The sequence below is a fragment of the Muscardinus avellanarius genome (genome assembly GCF_963383645.1).
Source record: "Muscardinus avellanarius genome assembly, chromosome: 13".
NCBI lineage: Eukaryota > Metazoa > Chordata > Mammalia > Rodentia > Gliridae > Muscardinus > Muscardinus avellanarius.
The window spans coordinates 68,193,423-68,216,309 of NC_137799.1; the positions used below are offsets into that span (position 1 = coordinate 68,193,423).

The 22,887-nt window shown below is 40.1% G+C and overlaps 1 protein-coding gene across 1 annotated transcript in view; it reads right to left on the minus strand.

Moving 5' to 3' along the window:
* Nucleotides 1-22,887, minus strand: part of RCL1 (RNA terminal phosphate cyclase like 1) — a gene marked incomplete at both ends in the record, with an annotated part of 58,137 nt that overhangs the window by 24,767 nt on the left and 10,483 nt on the right. The window contains 4 exons of the mRNA XM_080708662.1: nucleotides 2,323-2,447; nucleotides 3,434-3,508; nucleotides 7,999-8,174; nucleotides 11,367-11,438. Coding sequence (XP_080564788.1) covers nucleotides 2,323-2,447; nucleotides 3,434-3,508; nucleotides 7,999-8,174; nucleotides 11,367-11,438 — 448 coding nt within the window. The remainder of the gene's footprint in view (nucleotides 1-2,322; nucleotides 2,448-3,433; nucleotides 3,509-7,998; nucleotides 8,175-11,366; nucleotides 11,439-22,887) is intronic.

Consider the following 22,887-nt stretch of genomic DNA (forward strand, 5'->3'; position numbering starts at 1 on the left):
TCAGCTTACCACTTAGAACTGGACACCTGGGCTCTATGTCCACCATTTTGTGGAAGAGCTCTTCCCAAGGGCCTCTGACTCCTCAGGGCTCTCAATGGTGCTGAGTTGGGCTTCCCCAAGACTCTGTTTTCTTTATTCTCTTTATTCTGCTATTTATTGACACTCTCCTCTACAATTCACATGGTAGCCAACTCCAAATCACTCATTCAAGCCCTTCCCTTGCCAAGTTAAGATCTACAGTTCTAATTTCCTTTCTGTACTTACCTCCTAATACCATCCTGATGAACCTCCAACCTCAACGTGTGTGTATACTCTTCTCTACCCTACATTGAACTTTGTAGCTACCGTCAGAGCAAACATCTTTATTCAGGTGTCCTAGTGGGAAACATCAAAATCATCCTCCCTGACTCCCTATGTCTTTACCACTGACCAGGTAAGCCCTGTGTCGGACCCCTTCTGCCTCTGGAACCGCTCTCACCTGTCCTCTGGACTCTGCCCTCACCACCTTTCTACAGGGCACGGTGATCATTCCCTGTTACCTGTGTCTCCAAGTGGTGGCGATTAGGTGATGTATTTTTAACCTGCACTTTTCAAAATTTCCACAGTGGGCTAAAAGTTCTTACATTACCACCAAAGTTGTCCTCTTAACATACAAATTCCTCCTCCATATGCAAATGACTGCGTTGAGAATCAAGGCCGACTCCTCTGAGCTCCATGAGGAGCAAGGCCTCCTGCTCCTCACTGGCTCCTGCCTGTCTTCACACCCCATCTTTCGCATCAAATGCCACTGACTGACCCAACTCCTTGCCATGCCACCTTGCTTGCCCTCCCCAGGCACAGCGCACCGTGGCTGCCTCTGCACAGACCCGCTTTTCTCCTTTCTTGCTCTGCGTCACAAGCCTCTGCCCTTCCAGGCTCTGTTCAAATGCCTTCTCCGTTCTATGGGGAAAAAAGCAGAGGTTAAAGGCCTGGGCTCTAGAGTCAGATCAACAGGGTTTTAATGACAGCTCTGTCATTATTAGCTGTCTGATATTATCAACAAATTTATTAAATTTTTTAGGCCTGTTTCCCCATCTGAAAAACAGGATGTAAGTGGACTCAAGAGTTATGCTGAGACTTAAATATATGGCAAATAAGATGATTATAAGAATGTAAGTACACAGAGAGCCAGGTGTGGTGACACATACCTTTAATCCCAGTACTCTGGGAGGCTAAAACAGGATGATTGCAGGTTCAAGGTCAACCTCAGCAAGTACTAAGACTCTCATCAACCTAGCAAGATTCTGTTTTAAAATAAAAATTAAGCTGGGCGTGGTATTACACACGCTTGTAATACCAGCATTCGTGAGGCTGAGACCAGAGGATCATGGTTCACTGACAGCCTTGCTACTTAGGCCCTTTGTAACTCAGTGAGACCCAGTTTCAAAAGAAAGAACAAAAAATAGGGCAGGGGTGTAGCTCAGAGGTCGAATGCCCCTGGGTTCCATCCCAGACCTGCCAAAAAAAAAAAAAAAAAAAAATTAAAATAGGGCTAGGGATATAGTTCAGAGGTTGAATGCTCCTGGGTTCAATCTCTAGTACTACAAAAAATAAAAGTACCTAGAGAGTAAACTTTAAATAGTAGTTTTATGCCGGGTGTGGTGGCGCACGCTTGTAATCCCCGCGCTTGAGAGGCAGAGACAGGAGGATCGCGCTGGTTCAGAGCCAGCCTCGCTGGCTTAAGAGACCCTGTTTCCACATAAAGTTAAAAAATAGGTCTGGGAGTGTAGCCTGTGGGAGTGTAGCCCGGAGGTAGAAGGGCTTCCAGGAACCCCAGTACCACAAAAATAAATAAATAAATAAATAAATAAATAAATAGTAGTTTTATCCACTATTCCAACTCTCTTAAATCTTTAAGACAAAAGTGGCCACTCCCTACCATAAGCACCCCAGCCCACTGCACAGTCCTGCATCATTTTACATGTTTTATTAGAACCATGTGGTTACATAGCTTGTTTCCTTCACATGAGCTGAGGGAGGGAGGGACTGCAGTACATGCATGGCTCCCAAACCAAAGCTCTCAGAAGAGCATCTCCTTCTTCTTGAAGACACATGCTTATGTATTAAAAAAAAAAAAATGAGCAAATCAATCAATCTAGTTGTGGTGAGGCAGACAAGAAAATATTGTATCTCAACTTACAATCATGGATGCACTGTTAAAACTTTCCCAACACTTTTGTTTTAAATGTAAATAATCGTAGGAAAAAGTAAAGCAGTCAGTCATTCTAATCTTAGTGAGGCAAGAAAAAGAAAGAAAGACATCTAAACCCAATACAAGGATACGCCATTCCTCTGATACGTTTAATTTTTCCTGGATCTGTGAGCTGAACAGGCTTCAGGACCCTCCTTACAGGACAAGAGAAAAGCACTTCACCTCCTCCCCCAGGAGGCATTCCTCGTCGCACAATCTGCATAAAACGAAGAAGGGGGTGAGGCAAGGATGGAGGTGCAGCAGAGCAGGGATTCCCCAGACACCCTACCTGGGAAAGTGCCATTTTACTGGTGAGCTCTTCCTCACAAGGCAGAGAGCTCCTCCATGTTCAATCCATCCACCCCTTCAAACCCAACAGCATCGTATATTAGTTGCAAGAGGGTCTGTACTTGGCAGCACATCCGAATCAATGTCAAAGTGGTTCTGCTCCTCATCTGCATAATCCTGAGGTCACTTCACCGCCATTTGGCACCTATTTTTTCACACTAGTTCATCAGAGGAACCCACTTCATTAGCTGATCCCATTTCTTCACTATTAGAAAGCCCTTTTTCTTATTCTATACAAATATATGACGTATGAAAACTCTATACTTTTTTTTTGGTGGTACTGGGGTTCCTGGAAACCCTTCTACCTCCGCGCTACACTCCCAGACCTATATTATACTTTTTTTTTTGAAACAGGGTCTCTTAAGCCAGCTGTGCTGGCTTAGAACCTGCGCGATCCTCCTGTCTCGCCCCCCAAGCACAGGGAGTATAAGTGTGCACCACCACGCCCAGCAAACTCTACATTATTTTTTAAAAAGTAATTTTCCCTGTTTAGAAACACAAATTGTATCTAGATCATTTAGATCAGAGAGGCAGTAGAGCCAGAACCCTTGCTGCTCCGCTTCACAGCTCACTGACAGGGCACAGCTGCTATGGAGTCAAGCAGTTAGTCCTATGAAATGCTTACAGCAGCACCTGCCACGGGCTGAGTCAACCTGACTGCTAGCTACCACTGGCATTACTACAGGGTCCCTTGCAGTTCAAAGACAGTGTTGGTTCATGAGTCCTGTGGGCCTTCTGGTAAATGACGACTTCAGATGTAACCCACATACACACTGAGTCACACAGCTCTTCCAATGACTTGATAAGAAAATCTTTTACACAATACATACTCTCAACAGCTCAATATACCCTTACCTTTAGCTCAAATGATTCACCATCAATCCCAAACTGTTTCAACAGAGGGAGTGCAGTTGCCTTAAGAACATCAACCTATAATTATTTGAGGGGAAAAAAAAAAGACATAGTTAAACCTTGGGCAGATTAAAAAAGAAAAAGTCCAAAAGGCAGACAAGGCTTAGCAACCAGACAGATGATACAGTTCAAAAAAGAGAAAAGGCTGGCTTTCAACTACTCTGCCCCAAGTACGCCTGCAATATTACAAGCCATGGGACTTCTGAGCCTTGCTTTCTCACTGATGAGACCTATGTCTGCCTTGCAGTCTCCTTAAGCATCACATGCAAAGGCATGGAGAAACACAGAAGGCAAACTGGGGTCTCTGTTTATTCTTAGAGCTATATACACTATGAAAGAAAACAGCCTCTTATTAATCTTTTTGTAATTTTTTTTTTTAATTTGGAAGCAGGGTCTCTTAAACCAGCGAGGCTGGCTTCGAACAAGCTTGCGCCACCATGCCCAGCCGGCAATATGCTTTTTTAATGTTCAGAGCTGATGGCACTCAGAGTCAAAGCAAATCAAATGACTTACACGAAGCTAACCATGGGTGCAGACACAGGTGGTGATTCTACCAGGCGAGGGCAGTGAGAGAAAGACATCCTCGAAATACACAAGGCAGCACAGACCCGGACTGCAAGGACAGGAGCACAGCTAATGGCAAGCCTTTGCTCTTCCCCATTCTGAGCTCCGGGAAGGTCTTTATTACTCATCTGTGGACTTTTCATAGGGTATAAAGATGACATTCAAATGATGTACATCTAGAAAGTCAGAGAATATTGCTCCAACACAAGAAAAAGAATTACTCCCTTACTTATTCCCACTGGACTGAGACACTCCCCTCTTGGCCCTAACAAGGTTAACACTATCACAGGGCATGGAGGGCAGGAAACAGGAGTAGAAGGTACAGAGAAAAGCCCTGGTCTTGGCTCTGCCTCCAATTAGCTACACAGCCACCCCACCCAGTTGAAGGTCATTACATTAACCTACATAGTAAGGCCACTACATGCCTGCCACATGGATGGGCTATATGGTACTGCCCATTTATAATTTCTTTCATATTATTTTTTACTCTTTACATTTTTCTTGTTAGGCCAGGCGTGGTGGCGCATGCTTATAATCCCAGTTCTTGGGAAGCTGAGACAGGAGTATCATACAAGTTTGAAGTCAGCCTCAGCTACTTACTTAATGAGATTCTCAGCAACTTAGTGAGACCCTGTTTCCAAATAAAAGATAAAATAGGTCTGGGAGTGTCGCCCAGCGGTAGAAAGCCCCTGGGTTACATCCCCAGTACCAACAAAAACAAAAACCAAAAAAAAAACTTTTCTTGTTAAAAATGCTGGCCAGGCATGGTGGCACACGCTTGTAATCCCTGCGCTTGGGAGGCAGAGACAGGAGGATCCCGCAGGTTCGAAGCCAGCTATGCTGGCTTAAGAGACCCTGTTTCCAAATAAAAACATAAAATAGGTCTGGGAGTGTAGCGCGGAAGTCGAAGGGTTTCCAGGAACCCCAGTACCACCAAAAAAAAAAAACAAAAACAAAACAAAAAAAAAAAAAACAAAACAAAACAAACAAACAACAAAAAAAAAACTAAAAGTGTGGTGGCGCATGTGGTTTGCAGGCAGCCTCAGCTATTTAGTGAGGTCCTCTGCAACTTAGTGAGACCTTGTTTCAAAATAAAGAATACAAAATAGAGCAGGGGGTATAGCTCAGAGAGCAAATGCCCCTGGGTCCATCCCCAGACCCATACACACACACACACACACACACACACACACACACACACACACACACACAAAGATTCATCTAAATGTGGTGGTACCTGTAATCCCATACTTGGGAGATTGAGACAGTAGTGAGTTTGAGGCAAGCTTCAATAACTTAGCAAGAAACTGCTTCAAAATAAAAAATAAAAAGTTCTGGCGTGTAGTTCAGAGATTCTATAGAATACTCCTGGGTTCAATTCCCAGCATCATACATACAAAATAAAATAATAATGAATTAAATAAAATGACACAAACACACACATTAGCCTAGGCCTAGCGGGCCAGCATGATCAGGATCAGTGTCGCACCTCCACATCCTAACCCACTGAGAGGTCCTGAGGGCACTAACACTCATACAGCTACCATCTCCTCTGATAAGAAGGCCCTCTTCTGGAACCCCTCCTGAACAGCTTACAGCTTGTCTGGGCTGTTTTACAGTTGACTTTTTAATAGGTAGAGGAGTGCACTCTAAAATAACAATTTAAAATATAGTAAAGCCAAGTAGGACAAAAACCATGGAGTTATTTATGGCTCGGGAACTTGCTCCCAGTCTGTCTTCAAATCGTTTTTAGGTTACAAAGTCGCCCTGGCTAATACTGCCCTCCATATCTGCCCCCCTTCCATCCCCAGAATGTCCAAGCTAGCCCATCACCCTCCAATTCACTGTTCACTTGAGCTCAGAACTATCATCTGAAAAGTCATACCACGGTTTTCCCTCTTCTAGAAACCTTATTCAACTGCTAGATTTCTAATCTTCTCTCCAAAACATATTAAAATGTAATCAGCATTTTAACAGTAATTAAAGTGGTAGGACACTTAGGAAATGACTAAGTTGTGAGGATGTCAACTTCATGAATGGATTAAGGATATTATTATCCTGAAGTGGGTTTCTACTAAAAAGATGTCTGGCCTAACTTTTCTCTGTATTGCCACGTGAGGTTCCATGTCACATTATTCTGTATGACAAAGGCCCTCACCAGATGATGACACCATGTGCTTGAAAGTCCCACCCTACAGAACTCTAAGAACCCTCTTTTTTATATAAATTACCCAGTCTCGAGTATTTTGATATAGCAATACAAACAGATGAAGGCAACAACACTCAGCACTTTGGTTGTACCTCTCTAAGAGTCCAAGGTCTTTGTTACCTTCCTAGCCAAATTTATAAGCTGTCTATCCCAGTAAGAATGGAGTCCCCTAAAAATGACTCAGGATATTCATCCTTCTATGAAGTGAGTAAATGGAGACATGAACTGATGGGAAACCATGTGCTGAATTGGAAGTTGGAAATGAAGACACCACAGGTAATGAAGTTACTCTTTACCCACAATTAGGCATATTTATTTTAACCTCGGCCAGAGCCAAGTATACTACACTCTATCATTTAGCCATGCATCTGGCAAAAGCAGACAGTCCTGCAGCATATGAAAACAGATTTTTAAAAATACTCTGCATAAGAGAAAAAATAAGTACCATTTCAGGGGAAATCATCAACTGATCATTGGCACCATCAATATATAAAATTTTTCTTCAAAAACTCATTTAATATTGCCAGAGAGAAGAGCCTTTAAAATTATTAGCAATTACAGAAAAGAATTCAAAACGAGGATATACCACACTCAAGACCCAAGTATACTTCAGGACCATTTCCCATTATTTGAGACACTTTGCCTTCTTGCAATCTAAAATGTAGATGCCTCATCTCATACTTTTAACCAAAGGACCTATTTCCTAGAATTTTCTAGAAAATTCAGGGGGGGAAAAACAATCACTTAATTTAAAATTCTAATCAACTTATGTAACATTCCTTTACAGCAAAGAATTTCAGATCTTGAATTATATTTAGCATGCTGGGAATGAGTTTATGCAGCTGAACTTCCAAGAACTGAGGAATAAGTTTTTTATTTCCTAAGAACACATTAACCATGATACTAGTGGGTATCTTACTGAATGCCAGCAGCCTCAGCTTCGGGGCTCACTCCAGCACTAACTGGTCTTTCCCAGTTAGGAAAGTGACACACCTCACTGTCCACCTCAGAAGCTGCCCGCACACTGGCTGCAGCCTGAGTCTGCAGTGGTAATGAAGAGGGCGCTTCTTTGTTAGAACTTCATGGCCATCAGCTGTAAAATACCTTTTCTGGCAGAAAATATCCAAAAGTGAGATGTCTAAGACTGGCAGTAAGATGGATGTGGGGTGATCAAAATGAACATCTTCGTTATCTGTTGCACCATTCTCCCATACACGTAAGAACATTAGAATGCTTAGTAAGAAGCTTGCGGGTATCCACAAACCATCAAGCTCACACATTCCTTCCCTGCCCCGATGCTGTTTTCTCATCTGCAAACTCTTCTCAGATGAAGCAAGTGCTCGAGTTTATGGCTGTGACAATGCCAAGAGACTATTTCCTGCCCAAAACTTTGGTCTGCTGCCCTCTAGCCTCAGCTCTCCCATGACGCGCACCTCAGCCATGACGCACGCCTCAGCCAACAGAACCGGATCTCATGTCGGACATGAGACGGCAAGCATCTGTTCAGAAGGTTCCTAGACACAACGATGAACGGCACTTGATGGGCGTCAGCACTCATCCTGAATGTGAGGATGGCGAGGCTTGGTTCAACTGCCTCCTGGAGTGAACTAACCTCTAGATCTCAAGGTAAAAAAATATGCTCAAAAAGAAGGTGTGCTTTTAAGAAACATTTTTCTCAGAAGTTGTGAGAGAAGACAAAGGAGACACCATACCATGGTTTGGCCTCAATACTCACCGAAGGGTCTACTTGGTCATTGGTCACTCCGCGCAGAACTATTTTTAATGGGTGCTTCATAAATGGAGCCAGGCAGAGAAGACCCTCCAGGTAATAGCCAATGCTGCGAAGGACACTACAGTCGTGCTCCACAGCTCCACCACACAGGAGGCCGGGCTGATAATACAAGGTCGTCCCTTAAACCAGAGGAAAAACAGCCAGATGCAGCAGGAACGAAACCAAGTGTCACAAGGCAACGAATGCAGGGAGTCCCAAGGGGAGAATCAGACAAGGGCATCCAAGGGAGTTCAAAATGCCACTCCTAAGAGCCCACACTTCACTCCAAAAGCTGACTCACTCCTGTCAAGCCTCTGTAACAATAATAAACTGTGAGTGTAACTTAAGAAACAGTAATAAATTAAACCCTTCCCTTAGCCATCTGAGTTGCCAAAGTCAGGGCAGGGCACAGAGAAGGGCTCCTCGTCGGCACCTCGCTGTTGAACTGTGCTGGTGGTAGGCTCATGACGAAGGTTTTAAATCATCACACCAACAGCTGGAGCTGGCATCCTCTAGGCCCCTTGAGCGAGGTTTCGCATGCATTTCACTTACCAAACAAGGTGCTTAGAAAAGGCAAGTGCTCTGTCCATTCAATGAGTGAGAGCTATTCTAACTTAATATTAAGAAATGGATATATCTGAAATTACTTGGTGGTTTTAGTGAACGCTCTTCATTATCTTTATTCAGTTTTTCACATATTTATATCATCTAAAAACTTATCGATTTACATAACACACAAAAAAAACAAAGTGTAACCCCCTAGATGATTAGGGTGAGGAAGGATAAATGGGTAAACAAAGTATTTCTGCATCTCAAAATCTTTTGCAATATCTTCTGGCATAATTTATCAAAAATAAACTTAACATTGCCGGACATGGTGGCGCATGCTTGTAATACCAGCATTCGGGGAGGTAGAGACCAGAGGATGGCAGTTCATGGACAGCCTCAGCTACTTGGCAAGGCCCTTTGCAACTCAGTGAGACCCAGCTTCAAAAATAAAAACACTAGCCAGGCGTGGTGGCGCACGCTTGTAATCCCCGCGCGTGGGAGGCGGAGACAGGAGGATCGCGCAGGTTCGAAGCCAGCTGCGTGCACTGGCTTAGGAGACCCTGTTTCCAAATAAAAATGTAAAAAAAAAAATAGGTCTGGGAGTATAACCCAGAGGTAGAAGGGCTTCCAGGAACCCCAGTACCACCAAAAAAATAAAATAAAATAAAAAAATAAAAACACTAAAAACTAGGGCTGGGGGTGTAGCTCAGAGGTACAATGCTCCTAAATTCCATCCCCAGTACCAAAAATAAATAAATTTAACATTAAAGGAAAGAGATAAGTTCAGTCACTCAAATGGGAAACAGCTCTTGAGAGTTTCATAAAATACATCTATCTAGGTTTTACTACATTAAACACCAAAGTACAAACAATCAAAATCAGGACCATATTCTGATCAAAGTGACTGATACTGCTCAAATAAAAGGATTCTGGGTCATTTATCCTAAACAGTATTCAAAGTCACAACACCAGCCTTTAGGTAAGAAAGCTATATATAACTACAAAATCATTTAATTCCATCTGTCTATGCCTACAACAACCAAACAAGAAACCGACCAGATAACCAAAATGCTGGCTTCTATTCTGAAGGGGTGCAGAGGACCTGGGATGTCAGCAGGTTCACAGAGATGACTTATTTTTCAACCTACAATGCAAATATGACTAGAGAATAAAATTGTTTGCCTTCTGAATTACAGTATAAGTTGCTGAAAAAAATCTGCAACAATTTCAAAGTGAATAAGGCAAGGAAGATTAAGGGCATTGAAACATCTCATGCCTGAATCCTGCTTCCTATCAGGTATGGGTGAATGTAGCTCCAGGTTAACAATTTCATGTGGTGCTGCGCCACATGTAAATTCAAGTCTGGCCGGGCGTGGTGGCACACGCTTGTAATCCCCGCACTCAGGAGGCAGAGACAGAAGGATCAAAGCCAACCGCGCTGGCTGAAGAAACCCTGTTAAAGAAAAAAAAAAGTATAAAATAGGTCTGGGAGTGTAGCCCAGAGGTAGAAGTTCTTCCAGGAACCCCAATACCACCACCAAAAAAAAAAAAAAAAAAAAAAAAAAAAAATTCAAGTCTGTCATCTTTTTAATGCAGGTAGTATTGGGGATTCAACCAGGACCTCACACGTGCTCAGCAAGTGCTTGACCACTGAGCTACATTTCCAAACCTGTCTTCTTCTTTAGAGAGCCAGCATATGGTAACTGGCATGGTGGTGTGCACCTATACTTGGAGGCTGAGGCAGAAGGATCACTTGAGCCCAGAAGTTTGAGTACAGCCTGGGCAAGATAGTGAGACTCCATCTCAAAACTTAAAAAGAAAAATAATTTTAAAAAGAGAGCCAACATACAAGGAAAGTCTGAGACTCCTTTGTGGAATATGTATGTAAAGGTATAGACTTTATGGAATCAGGCTAAGGATCTTTGCCATAATCTCCTACACAACACAGATAAAGATTCTAGTAGCAAACAAAAAGCTAGAAACAACTCAAATGTTTATCAGTAGGGAACAATTAAATAAATTGCTTATCCATACAATGGAACTCTATACTACAACCCACAGAAATATAAGGATAGACCTGCATGTACCCGCAGGAAAAGTTGTGTGTGACATTTACACTAGTGAAAAACTGCTAGCTGCAGAGCTCTGAAGAGCATGACCCTGCTGACAGCCTGGTTACGAAAGTGTCCCTGTGCGCAGCTGCCGTGATGGGCTACCCTAGAGAAAGGTCTGGAAGAGGAAAGAGGTGAAGGGATTTTCATAATTTTTGCATGTATTTGTATAAACTTAATTTTAAGAGTCAAAACAATTTTAAAAAATAGGTCTCAGCACGTATAACTATCTCAGAGTTTAATAATTTAATGTGTTAATATAAGTAAAAAGACTTTGAAAAGATTTATGTAAATGTTAGGTAGAGACTACTTTGATTGTAGAAAAAGATGAGGTGCTTACTTACTCATTTCAACTTTTCAGTCCTCTACTTTCCTTAAATCAAATGTGTACACTTTAAATTGGGAGAGCTCAAAGGGAATTGGGTCTTTCCAACTGAACACATTATTTTAATAATCCAGAATGAAGACTTCAGTGCAATCTCCTCATAGCTTCATGTTAAATCCGAATGACCCTCCAAACATCCTACTTGATGACAGCTTGTATAACACAGTGATTAGTGACATGTTAAACACAGTATAGTATTTACTCTATATATTAAAAAGAGTGAGAATCAAGAAGACTTTAAGTAGTACAGGTAGCTGCTTTTAAAAATGAAGAGAAATGGAGCTTACCAGTTTGGTTTATTTCAATTCGAGAACCATTAGTTATTTTGTCCAATAGCCTTATGAAGCTGGCTTCAAAATCTGTGAGGGAAAAGAGAAAACAAATTGGCCTCCTGTTAGGGCACATCTGGATCCAGGCTGCAGAAGAGAGCTGGTTGCGTCCAGCACCACACTGGGTTTTCCTCTGGCACTGTGTAGGCATGGGCTGAGGGGCCAGAAGCAGTGGGAAGGCACCAACTAGGATACTGGTACGGAGGGCTGTTAGAAACAGTTTTCAAATTCCACAGAAAATGGCAACTCAACCAGCAATCTAATGTGATGTTAATTTCAGCTCCATAAGACTCACCTCCCAAAACTGTTCTTTGCCCTCAGGCAGAGAGCAGAATAAAGGAGAAATAGTAGAAAGCAAGGAGGGGGTTTTAAAGTCAAAACTCTTTCTTGTTTCAGACTGTCTAAGAGTAGAGGTTGAATTGTGGGTCACTCTCAACAGTCCTATGGAAAAGAGATCTCTGTCTCTACAGTGTCCCTTCTCCCATCCTCTCCTTTCTGATCTGTAATCATCTCACTGGCTCCGTTTTGTATTTCATTAAGGTGCCTGAGTATACAGTATTGCTGTGATATACAGCATTGCTCTATTTTATCTATTTGTTTGTTTGTTTGTGGTACTAGGTATTGAACCCAAAGGAATTATACCTTCAAGCTACACCCCCAGCTCAATTTTATTTCTTATTTAGAAACAGGGTCTCTTCGTAAGTTGAGTCTCACTACTTGCTGAGAATGTCCTCAAACCTGCCATCCTCCCTTCTCAGCCTCTCGAGTACTATTACAGGTGTGCACCACCAAATTTAGTTTGCTACCAACTGTTAAATGCATGGGAAAAGACTGAAAGAAAAAAGACCAAATCTTAATGGATGGGTTTCTCTTGATTATTATATGGTATTTGAGCTTAATTTTATTAAATGTTTTTATTTTTATGTTCATATTTGCTCCAATTCCTTTTATAAATAAACTGCTATCTAAAATATAAAAGCTAGTCATTCTTAAAAGGAAAAGAGCAGGAGGGAGAAAAGAAGGAAGGAAAGAAGAGAACAGGGAAGTGGGAATAGAGTTTAAATGTGAAATTATGGGAGAAAAGGAGAGATAACTCTAGCAGAAGGATTTTTTTTATGTCCTCTGACCTTCCCCTGAGCTGATATCTATCTATCTCTCTCTCTCTCTCTCTCTCTCTCTCTCTCTCTCTCTCTCTCTCTCTCACACACACACACACACACACACACACACACACCCTTTTAGCCTTCCCCTCTACAAGAACTGGAAGACCAACACTCCTGCCATTAAGGGCTCTGTAACTGCCTAACACTTTTACACATTTCCCACTCCTGTAATAAACCAGGGTTTGTGGGCAGACCCCAGCAACCATCTAAATTGACCCCAAAGGGTATGCAGATCAAATAAGCAACTCTGATCTACCTGGTCTGTTACTTAATGCTCCCCGTAACTCCTGTCAGAGATTCTGCAGTCTGCACAAAGAGCAGTGGGCCAGAAATGAGAGAAATGAGAGAAATGTAAAAGGCTGAAACAAATGAAAATACCTAATAATGGCTGCTGGGTACCGAACTCTTCTTTACGCTACAAGTTGTCATTTGGTCCTCATAATCCTGAGGCAATGAGTGTCACTTCCATTTTATAGGAGGCTACGGGTCGCCTATGGTGACACACACCAATATGTGAAAGGCTGAGATGGGGGATCACAGATTCCAGGAGAGTCTCCCGATTGAAGTGAGACTCTCAGCGACCTAGCAAGACTGTTGCAAGAGACAAAATAAAAAGATACAAAGGGCTGCCAGTGTAGCACAGAGGTGGAGTGCCTTTGTGTTTAACCCCCCCACCACCACCACTAAAAGAAAAAACAGGCTGTGACCCAAGATTTGCAGACTCTCCTATCCACTCAAATGGCCAGCAAGTAGCAGAGGCAGAATTTGAGCCCAGCTCTCACCTTCTCCGGAGACCGCGCTCTTCAGCACACCCCAACACGTTTGCCTCTGCTCCATTTAGTCACTTAAAATCAAGTTCTTCCTAGCCAGGCATGGTGGCCCAGGCTTGTAATCCCCATGGCTTGGGAGGCAGAAACAGGAGTATCGCGCAGGTTCAAAGCCAGCCCAGCCTCGCTAGCTTAAGAGACCCTGTTTTCGTATTTTTTTTTTAAAGTATAAAATAGGTCTGGCAGTGTAGCCCAGAGGTAGAAGGGTTTCCAGAAACCCCAGTACCACCAAAAAAAAAAAAAAAACAAAACCCAAGTTCTTCCTCTAGAAAATCATTGTAATTTTAAACTGTAGGCCGTGACCTACTGAAGGGTCTTGCAGTCAGTTTAATGGGACCCCAATCAACATTTATTTTTATTAGACAACATTTTTTATTAGAATAGATGACAGTAGCCCCTCCCCCATTATCTGTGATTTTGCTTTTTGCAGTATGGTACTATCCAGATTCAAGCATCCACTGGGGGTACTGGAACATATGCTCCACGAATAAGGAGGTACTGCGATGTATTGAATTAACTGCACGTACTAATGATGCTGTTTGCAAAACTATCTTAAATTTTATTTCTATGTTTTTTACTTATAGAATATTCTATTTTTAAAAAGCAGATACAATCTGTATCACCATGCCACTTTCTAAGACTCTACACACACATACACACACACACACACACACACACACACACACACACACACACCCCTTTGATTTGCTCAAGCTTTCCAGGTACCTAAATGAAAGAGAAGAACAAGTATGTTCAAACAAAGCCTAAAATAAAAATCCCATGGCTTTTCTAGATTAGGAAAGAAAAGAATGTGTGGACTTTAGAAATGTTTCATTCTGTTTTGCAATCCACAGGGGCTATTAAGCATGAACACAGGCAGAAACACCTAGCAGGAACATGAGGAGAAGAACTGGCACCTAAAGAAAGCAGGCAAGATCATCCCAGTCACAGCAAGCAGGTGTGTCAGAGCAGTTCTTCAAAGAGCCAAACACAGCTAGTTCTGGAATCCTGGCAACTGTGAAGCTGTAGCTCCATCAGCTGGTACAAAAAGATCTCAGACTCACCTAACAATAGTGTGATCGAAGTCCCCAGACTTCAGTAAGCCAAGAGGCGTAGGTCCTCGCCCATTCCCCTCCCTCACATCCTGACACCGCCCCTCCAAGTCAACTCTCTAGGGGGCAAAAGTTCAACATCTAAAAACTTTGAGACAAGTTCCAAAAACAAGCACAATTTCATTTCATTGTTCAGGAATACATCATAAGTTTATGAAACTATTTTTAAAAATCCAAGTAAACGAGACATTGGTCAGGATCACTAAGACTTGGTAGATAGCTATGAATGGCAAGAAGTACAGATATTGACAAGGTTCTATTTCTTGACCTAGATAGGGGTCACCCAGATTTTCATTTTACAATCCCTTAAGCAGTATTTTATGAATTGGGTATTTCTTATCTTTTTCTATTTCACAGTTTAAATAAACTTTTAACTATTGGAACCATCAATCTTGGGATTCCTCAAATACTAACTCCCATGCCTAATGCCCTCTCTCTCCTTATGCTCAGAGAACATCCCCCCGAATAAGTGAACCAATATCTCTCCCTCCCTCCCTCCCTCCCTCCCTCCCTCCTCTCTCTCTCTCTCTCTCTCTCTCTCTCTCTCTCTCTCTCTCTCTCGTGTGTGTGTGTGTGTGTGTGTGTGTGTGTGTTACTGAATATTGAACCCAGGAGCATTCTATCTCTGAGCTACACACCCAGCCCTATTTTGAGGCTGGCCTAGAACCTGCAATCCTCCTGTCTCAGCCTCCCAAGTACTGGGATTATAGGTGTGCATCACAAATCTCAGCTAACTCATTTCTTTCATGTGTCTATGTGTCCTATAAGACAGAAAGCATGTCTCAAAGAAAAGAAGTGGGGTAATGGGATGGCAAGTGGAATATAACCTAAAAATCTAGACTCTAAAAAGAAGGAGATGATCTAGGGGTGTAGCTCAGTGGTAGAACACTTACATAGCATGTATGAGGGGCCCTGGGTACAATCCCTAGCCCTAAGGGTAGGAGGTTAAAAAAAAAAAAACTGACAAGCAAATTTCAATAAACAAAGTTTCAAGTTCAAAGTATTCTAACTCCAATAAATACTAAACTGATTAAGTAAATCATGACAAATCCATATCTCAAAATGCTTTGCAGCCTTTTAATTCATGAGATTTTAAAATATACTGTAATAATGATATAAGTCATCTCCAAAGTACACTCAGTTTAAAAAAAAAAAAGAGGATACAACCATTTATATAAAAAAGGAAACTGAGCGTGGTAGCGCACACTTGTAATCCCAGCATTTGGGAGGCTGAGACAGGAGAATGGCGGTTTGCAGCCAGCCTCAACTACTTAGTGAGGCCTTTTGCAACTTGGCGAGACCCTGTTTCAAAAATAAAGATTAAAAAATAGGGCTAGGAGTGTAGCTCGGAGGTAGAATGCCCTTGGGTTCCATCCTCAAAAAGAGGAGAGAGAGAGAGAGAGAGAGAGAGAAGAAGAGAAGAGAAGAGAAGAGAAGAGAAGAGAAGAGAAGGAGGGAGAGAGAAAAGAAATGTAAAACACTTTCTTGTTTCTTACTTATTTCAGTACTGGGGATTGAACCCAGTGGCATTTTACCTCCAAGCTACACCACAGGCCCTATTTTATTTATTTACTTATTTATTTATTTATTTATTCAATTTATTTACTTATTTTTACTTTGAAACAAGAGTCTCGCTAGGTTGGTGAGAGTCTATTTGCTGAGGCTGTCCCTCTAACCTGAGATCCTCCTGTCTCAGCCTCTCAAGTACTGGGAGATTACAGGGTATACTACCATGCGCAGCTGTTTGTTTATGAAAAGAAAAAATTGCACTGAGAAAAAAAAAAAAGCCACAATGAACTAGTCACACTGGTTGTGCTTAAAAGGGAAGGAAAGTAAAACAGAAAAATGTTGTAACTCTACCATCCTTTGAATTTTGAACCAGGGGCATATATTTTTAAAAATATATGAAGCTTCACTTAAAAAATACAAATAAAAACCATGCGTGGTTGAACACACTTGTAATCCCACTACTTGGGAGGCTGAGACAGGAGGATGACAGGTTCGCAGCCAGCCTCGGCTACTTAGTGAGGCACTCAGCAACTTAGTGAGACCCTATTTCAAAATAAAGAATAAAAAATAGGGCTGGAGGTAAAACTCAGAGGTAGAATGCCCCTGAGTTCAATCCCCAGTATACCAAAACAAAGAAATAAAGTTTCTACAACATAATTTTAAATACCAATTACAGTGCTTTCATCAACTAGCCCAACATAGAATGTTGTAATACTACACAAACTTTAGGAATCAAAAATTATTTAATTACCCAAGAAAATATTCACACTATATTATTAAGGAAAAAGTTAAAAATATATGCAATGTGATTATAATTTCTTTAAAAATAAATGGGAAACAATAAACTGTTAATAAGTGAAATTAACCATCATTATTTCCCTCATTAATCCAACAAAACACAGAAATTACAAACACATACCCAAATCTCAGAATAAATCAAACAATGTCAAGCCAGGCATGGTGGGGCACAGTTGTAACCCCGGTACTTGGGAGGCGAAGGCAGGAGATTCACAGGTTCACAACCAGCCTGAGCTACTTAGTGAGGACCTCCACAACTTAGTGAGACCCTGTTTCCAGGATTCAATTCCTGGTAATAAATAAATAAATAAATAAATAAATAAATAAATAAATAAAATAGATAGATAGATGGATGGTTGGTTGGTTGTAGCTCAGAGGTAGAATCCCTTTGGATTCAATGCCCAGAAGCACCTGCCCCACCCACAAAGATTGCTGTTCGTGGTGGGGCATGCCTGTAATCCTAGTACTTGGGAGGCTAAAACAGGAGGATGGCAAAGTTTTTAATGGTAAACTATTTTCCAAAATTCACTAATAAATTTAGGGTTAAGATAAATGTAATAAATGACAATATAAAAGATAAAATATAAGATATAAAAAGACAGACTTTAAAATAAAAAAATAAGAATATTCATCAATAATAAAAAAGCACAAATGAAGGCCTTGGAAAATGTTTAACGTTCAAATTAAAAAATAGGCAGGTGGGGTTACATGCATATAATCCCAGTGCTTAGGAGGCTGAGATAGGAAGAGCCCTCTGCAACTTAATGAGACCCTGTTTCAAAATTAAAAAATTAAAGTTAAAATAGGGCTGGGAGTGTAGCTCAGAGGCAGAATGTTCTTGGGTTCAATCCCAACACCACAATAAAAACAATTTTGTGTACCACACATTTCAAAGGACAGAAAATATATAAAAGTAGCCACTGCCAAAAAACAAAAAAAAAAAATACCACTAAGAAAAAAAGAGCTAATCTCATTTTATGATAATCAATGAAAATTCCTAAATAACAAGTTAGAAAAGAGATCATCATATGTTTTTTAAACTCTCCTCTATGATAAAGAAGGGAAAATCGCAGAAATGGGTGACAAAATTGCAATATACAATATAATTAAATAGAATATTAAGTACATAACAGTAAGGGAAAAAAAGAAAATTAGTTTACTACTGAAAATTCACCTGAGCTCAGAAGTAGAACGTCCCTGTGTTCAATCCTCAGTACCACACACAAACAAAAAAAGATATTAGATTTAAGAATATGAAGACAAATCACAGACTAGGACAACAGCATATCCAGAATATAATAATAAATCAATAAAAAGGTAAACCCAAACAAAATGAACAAAAGATCTTAACAGATACTTCACAAAAAAGGTTATCTAGTTCAAAAATATATTAAAAAGTACACAGTAAACCTCATTAGTTGGGGAAAGTAAAATTAAAATTATAACAAAGTACCTCCACATCAATGTAAAACAGGCTAAAATGAAAACACTGAGAATAACAAGCACTGAAAACTCTAGCCCCATTTCAACAGAGTATTTCTTTCAGGTCAGACTACCACTAGAGACAGGGAGGGACGTTACATAACCAACCGGCCAGTCTACCAAGATGGCACGGCATTTCTAAACAACCCAACAACAAAGCTGCAGAATACGCAAGGAAAAAAGAACAATCCACAATCACCACTGCAGAGTCCAACTCTCTCAATAATCAGGAGAAAACCAGAAAGGACGGAAGAATTTAAAAACATCACAAATGATGTGTTCTAATCAACATCCAGTCTCTATCCAACACTGGGTATTGAGCAGCCTAACCCAACAACAGAATGTACACGTTCTTAGTGTCTGTCAAATATGTGCCAAAATAGACCATTAAAAAAACCTTAGCAAATTTAAAACTACTGAACTCATACAAAACATGTTCTTCAATAATGGAATCCAATTAAAATCCCTAACAGAAGGGTAACAGGAAATAGATGAACATTTGAAAACTAAATAACACACATATATCAAGCCCCTGGGTTCCATCCCCAGTACCACAAAAAAAAAAAAAAAAAAAAGTAAATAGCCTTGTTAAATGCATAATTTTAAAACTTCCCCAAAACTTCTAAAAAATAAATCTACTACAAACTACAATACATAATTTGAATAGTCCCATAATTATTCAGAAAAGTGAGTGCAAAATTTAAAAACTTACAAAAATAAACCTCTAATCCCATATGGTTTCATTGGAAAATTCTATCAAATATCCAAAGAAAATTAGAATCAACTCTACACACTATCTTCCAGAAAACAGAATAAATATTTCAAAATAGTATTTCAAACTAGTATTACCCAAATACCTAAATCAGACCAAAAGAATACAAAAGATAAAAAAAACTAAAGATCAATATTACTACCAAATGAACACACAAAACTTAACAATATATTAGCAAATAAAATTCAGCAATATAGAAAAAGAATTATAAACCATAACAAAGTAGAATGTATTATAGGAATGCAAGGTGGGTTTTAGTATTTGAAAATCAATCAGTGTGTTATACCATACTAACATACATGCCAAAAAAGAAAATTCACTGATCATATCAATTGTCGAAGAAAAATTTGATGAAATACAATATCCATTCACAGTGGAAAAAAAGAGTAATAAAAGAAAACTTAGCTGGGCATGGTGGCGCACACTTGTAATCCCCAGGCTTGGGAGGCGGAGACAGGAGGATTGCGAAGCCAGCCATGCTGGCTTAAGAGACCCTGTTTCCAAATAAAAAATATAAAATAGGTCTGGGAGTGTAGCCCGGAGGTAGAAGGCCCCTGGGTTCCATTCCCAGTGCCACCAAAAATAAATAAATAAATAAATAAATAAATAAATAAATAAAATAACATACTCGTGTAAAAAAAAAACTAACAAAACATATAGGACTTGTATGCTGAAAACTATTTTGATGCTAATGATTAAGTCAAAAAAGATCTAAATAAATGGAGAAACATACAATGTCCATGAGTTTAAAAAAAACTCAATATAATAAAAACATAAAATCTGGGGGGATAGAAATGGTAGACAAATAGTAACTAGTGCATACTGACCACTCTCTGAAATTGACTTAAGTCAACAGCTGTGCAGTTGCACACTGAAATAAGGAAGCAGAGGGAAAGCACTGAAATCCAATTCAGGGTCAGTGACCAGATGAAGCGCAGAAACAGTGACCTAAAATAATAAAAGAAACAGACTCCAGCAGTGCTAGATGCATGGCTGGTAAGTGGGAGTGGAGGTGAAGCCACCCCCTAGAAAGCTGAAAAATGAATCATAAAGACTTCAAGAAACACAGGCTCCACTACCCAGCAAGTAGCCTTGAGCAGAAAGGAGATCTAAACATAGCACACTGAGCTGGCATGGATCACGAGCTGAAATTAATAGAGAATTTTAAAAAAGCAATACAAATGACTGATGTAATGAAGTTAGTTCTTTGAAAAAACAAACAAAATTAAAAATACTTTAACCAAATTAACCAAAAGAGAGAAGGCCCATACAAATAAAATTAGAGATGAAAAAGGAGATCTCATAACATCACTCAAATCCAGAAAATCATTAGGGACTATTTTTAAAACCTACATTTTATTTTTAGTTTGTTTTGTTTTGTTTTGTGGTAATGGAAACCCTCCAAACACTGGGATTACAAGAGTGCACCACCATGCCCAGCTTTAAAACCTATATTTTAAAATCCTACATTGCAATAAGTTAGAAAATCTAGAAGAAATGGACAAACTTCTAGATTTCACATATGAAACAAGAATACAGAAAACCTAAATAGACCAATAACAGTAAGACTGAAGCAATTACCAAAAAAAAAAACCCTTCCAACAAAAATAATTTTAGACTAGATGAATTCTCAGCTAGATTCTACTAGACATTTAAAAAAGAAATGATTTCATAAATAGAAGGAAGACCCTTCCAAATTCATTCAATGAAGTCCGTATCACTTTGACACCAAAACAGATGAGGACAAGTCAAGGACACAAAACTACAGGTAAATATCCCTGATAGACATAGATGCAAAAATCCTTACTAAAATATTAGTAAACTGAACTCAAATATAAAGAAAATTGTACATGAAAAATAAATTGGTTTCATTCCAAGGATTCAAGGATGGTTCAACATATGTAATCACAACTTGTAATTCATCACATAAATAGAAAAAAAATCATATGATCATCTCAACAGATGCAGAAAAGGCCTCTGACAAAACTCAGCACCCACTCATGACAAAAAACATTTAAGAAACTAGGACCAAAAAGACATCACATCACAAAGGCCATATGTGAAAAACCAAAAGCCAACATCATACAGAAGGGGAAAACCTGAAAGCATTTCTTCCAAAATCAGCAATAAGACAAGGACGTTCACTCATATTCAACACAGTACTTCTATTCAAGCCAGAGAAATTAGACAAAAAAGTAAAATACAAAACAAGAAACGAAGAAGCCAAATTATCTGTTTGCAGATATGTATACAGATTTTGACTATAGAAAATATAAAAACTCCACCTAACGATGTCTAGAATAAATTAAGCAAATGAGCATGATATAAAATCAACATACCAAAAAAAATCAATAGCTTTTCTATATACCTATAATGAATCAGCTAATAAAGAAACCAGTAAAATGATTTCATTCACAGTAACCTAAAAGAAAAAAATAATAAAACCTAGGAATAAATCTAACCAAGGAGATAAAGTATCTCTAATGAAAATTATAAAATGAGCCAGACGTAGAATGCCCCTGGGTTCCATCCCAGGTACCACATATACACACAAAAAGAAAATTATAAAACAATGATTTTAAAAAATCAAAAAAGATATTAGTACGATATTAATCTTCCCATGTTCTTAGGCAGAATTAATATTGTCAAAATAATCACATTACCAAAAGTGGTCTACAAATTAAGTGCAGTCAGTCTCCACCAAAATACCACTGACAATTCTTTACAGAACTAGAAAGGAAAAAAAAGTCCTAAAATTCATTTAAAAAAAAAAATAAGAGCCGGGTGTGGTGGTGCATGCCTGTAATCCCTACACCTGGGAGTCTAAGACAGAAAGATTACAGGTTTGAGGATAGCCTCAGCAATTTAGGGAGGCCTTCTGCAACTTAGTGAGACTATTAAAAAAAAAAAAAAAGCTGGGTATGGTGGCACAGGCTTGTAATCTTAGCATTTGGGAGGCAGAAACAGAAGGCTCATGGTTCTTGGACAGCATCATCTACTTAGTGAGGCCCTTTGACCCTTTAACAACTCAGCTAGACCCTGTTTCAAAATAAAGAATAAAAAATAGGGCTGGGGATACAGCTCAGAGGTAGAATGACCCAGGGTTCAATTCCAGTGCCCTCCCAACACACACACACACACACACACACACACACACACACACACACACACACAAACACACGTGTGCTCATCTATAATCCCAGAATTTGGGAGGCTGAGACAAGAGAATCCAGAGCATCAAAAGTTCAAGGCTGCCGGGCGTGGTGACTCACACTTGTAATCCCCGCGCTTGGGAGGCAGAGACAGGAGGATCGCGCAGGTTCGAAGCCAGCCGCGCGCTGGTTTAGGAGACCCTGTTTCCAAACAAAAATGTAAAAGTAGGTCTGGGAGTGTAGCCCGGAGGTAGAAGGGCTTCCAGGAACCCCAGTACCACCAAAAAATAAAAAAAAAAATAAAAAAAATAAAAAGTTCAAGGCTAACCTAAACAACTTAGCAAGATCCTCGGCAACTTAACAGTACCCTGTCTCAAAATAAAGAGGGCTGCCGGGCGGGTGGCCACGCTTGTAATCCCCGCACTTGGGAGGCGGAGACAGGAGGATCGCGCAGGTTCAAAGCCAGCCGCGCTGGCTTAAGAGACCTGTTTCCACATAAAAACGTATAAAAATAGGTCTGGGAGTGTAGCCCGTGGGAGTGTAGCCGGAGGTAGAAGGGTTTCCAGGAACCCCAGTACCACCAAAAATATAATTAAATAAATAAATAAATAAGGGCTGGAGGTATAGCTCAGAGATAGAATACCCATGGGTTTAAAATCCAGTA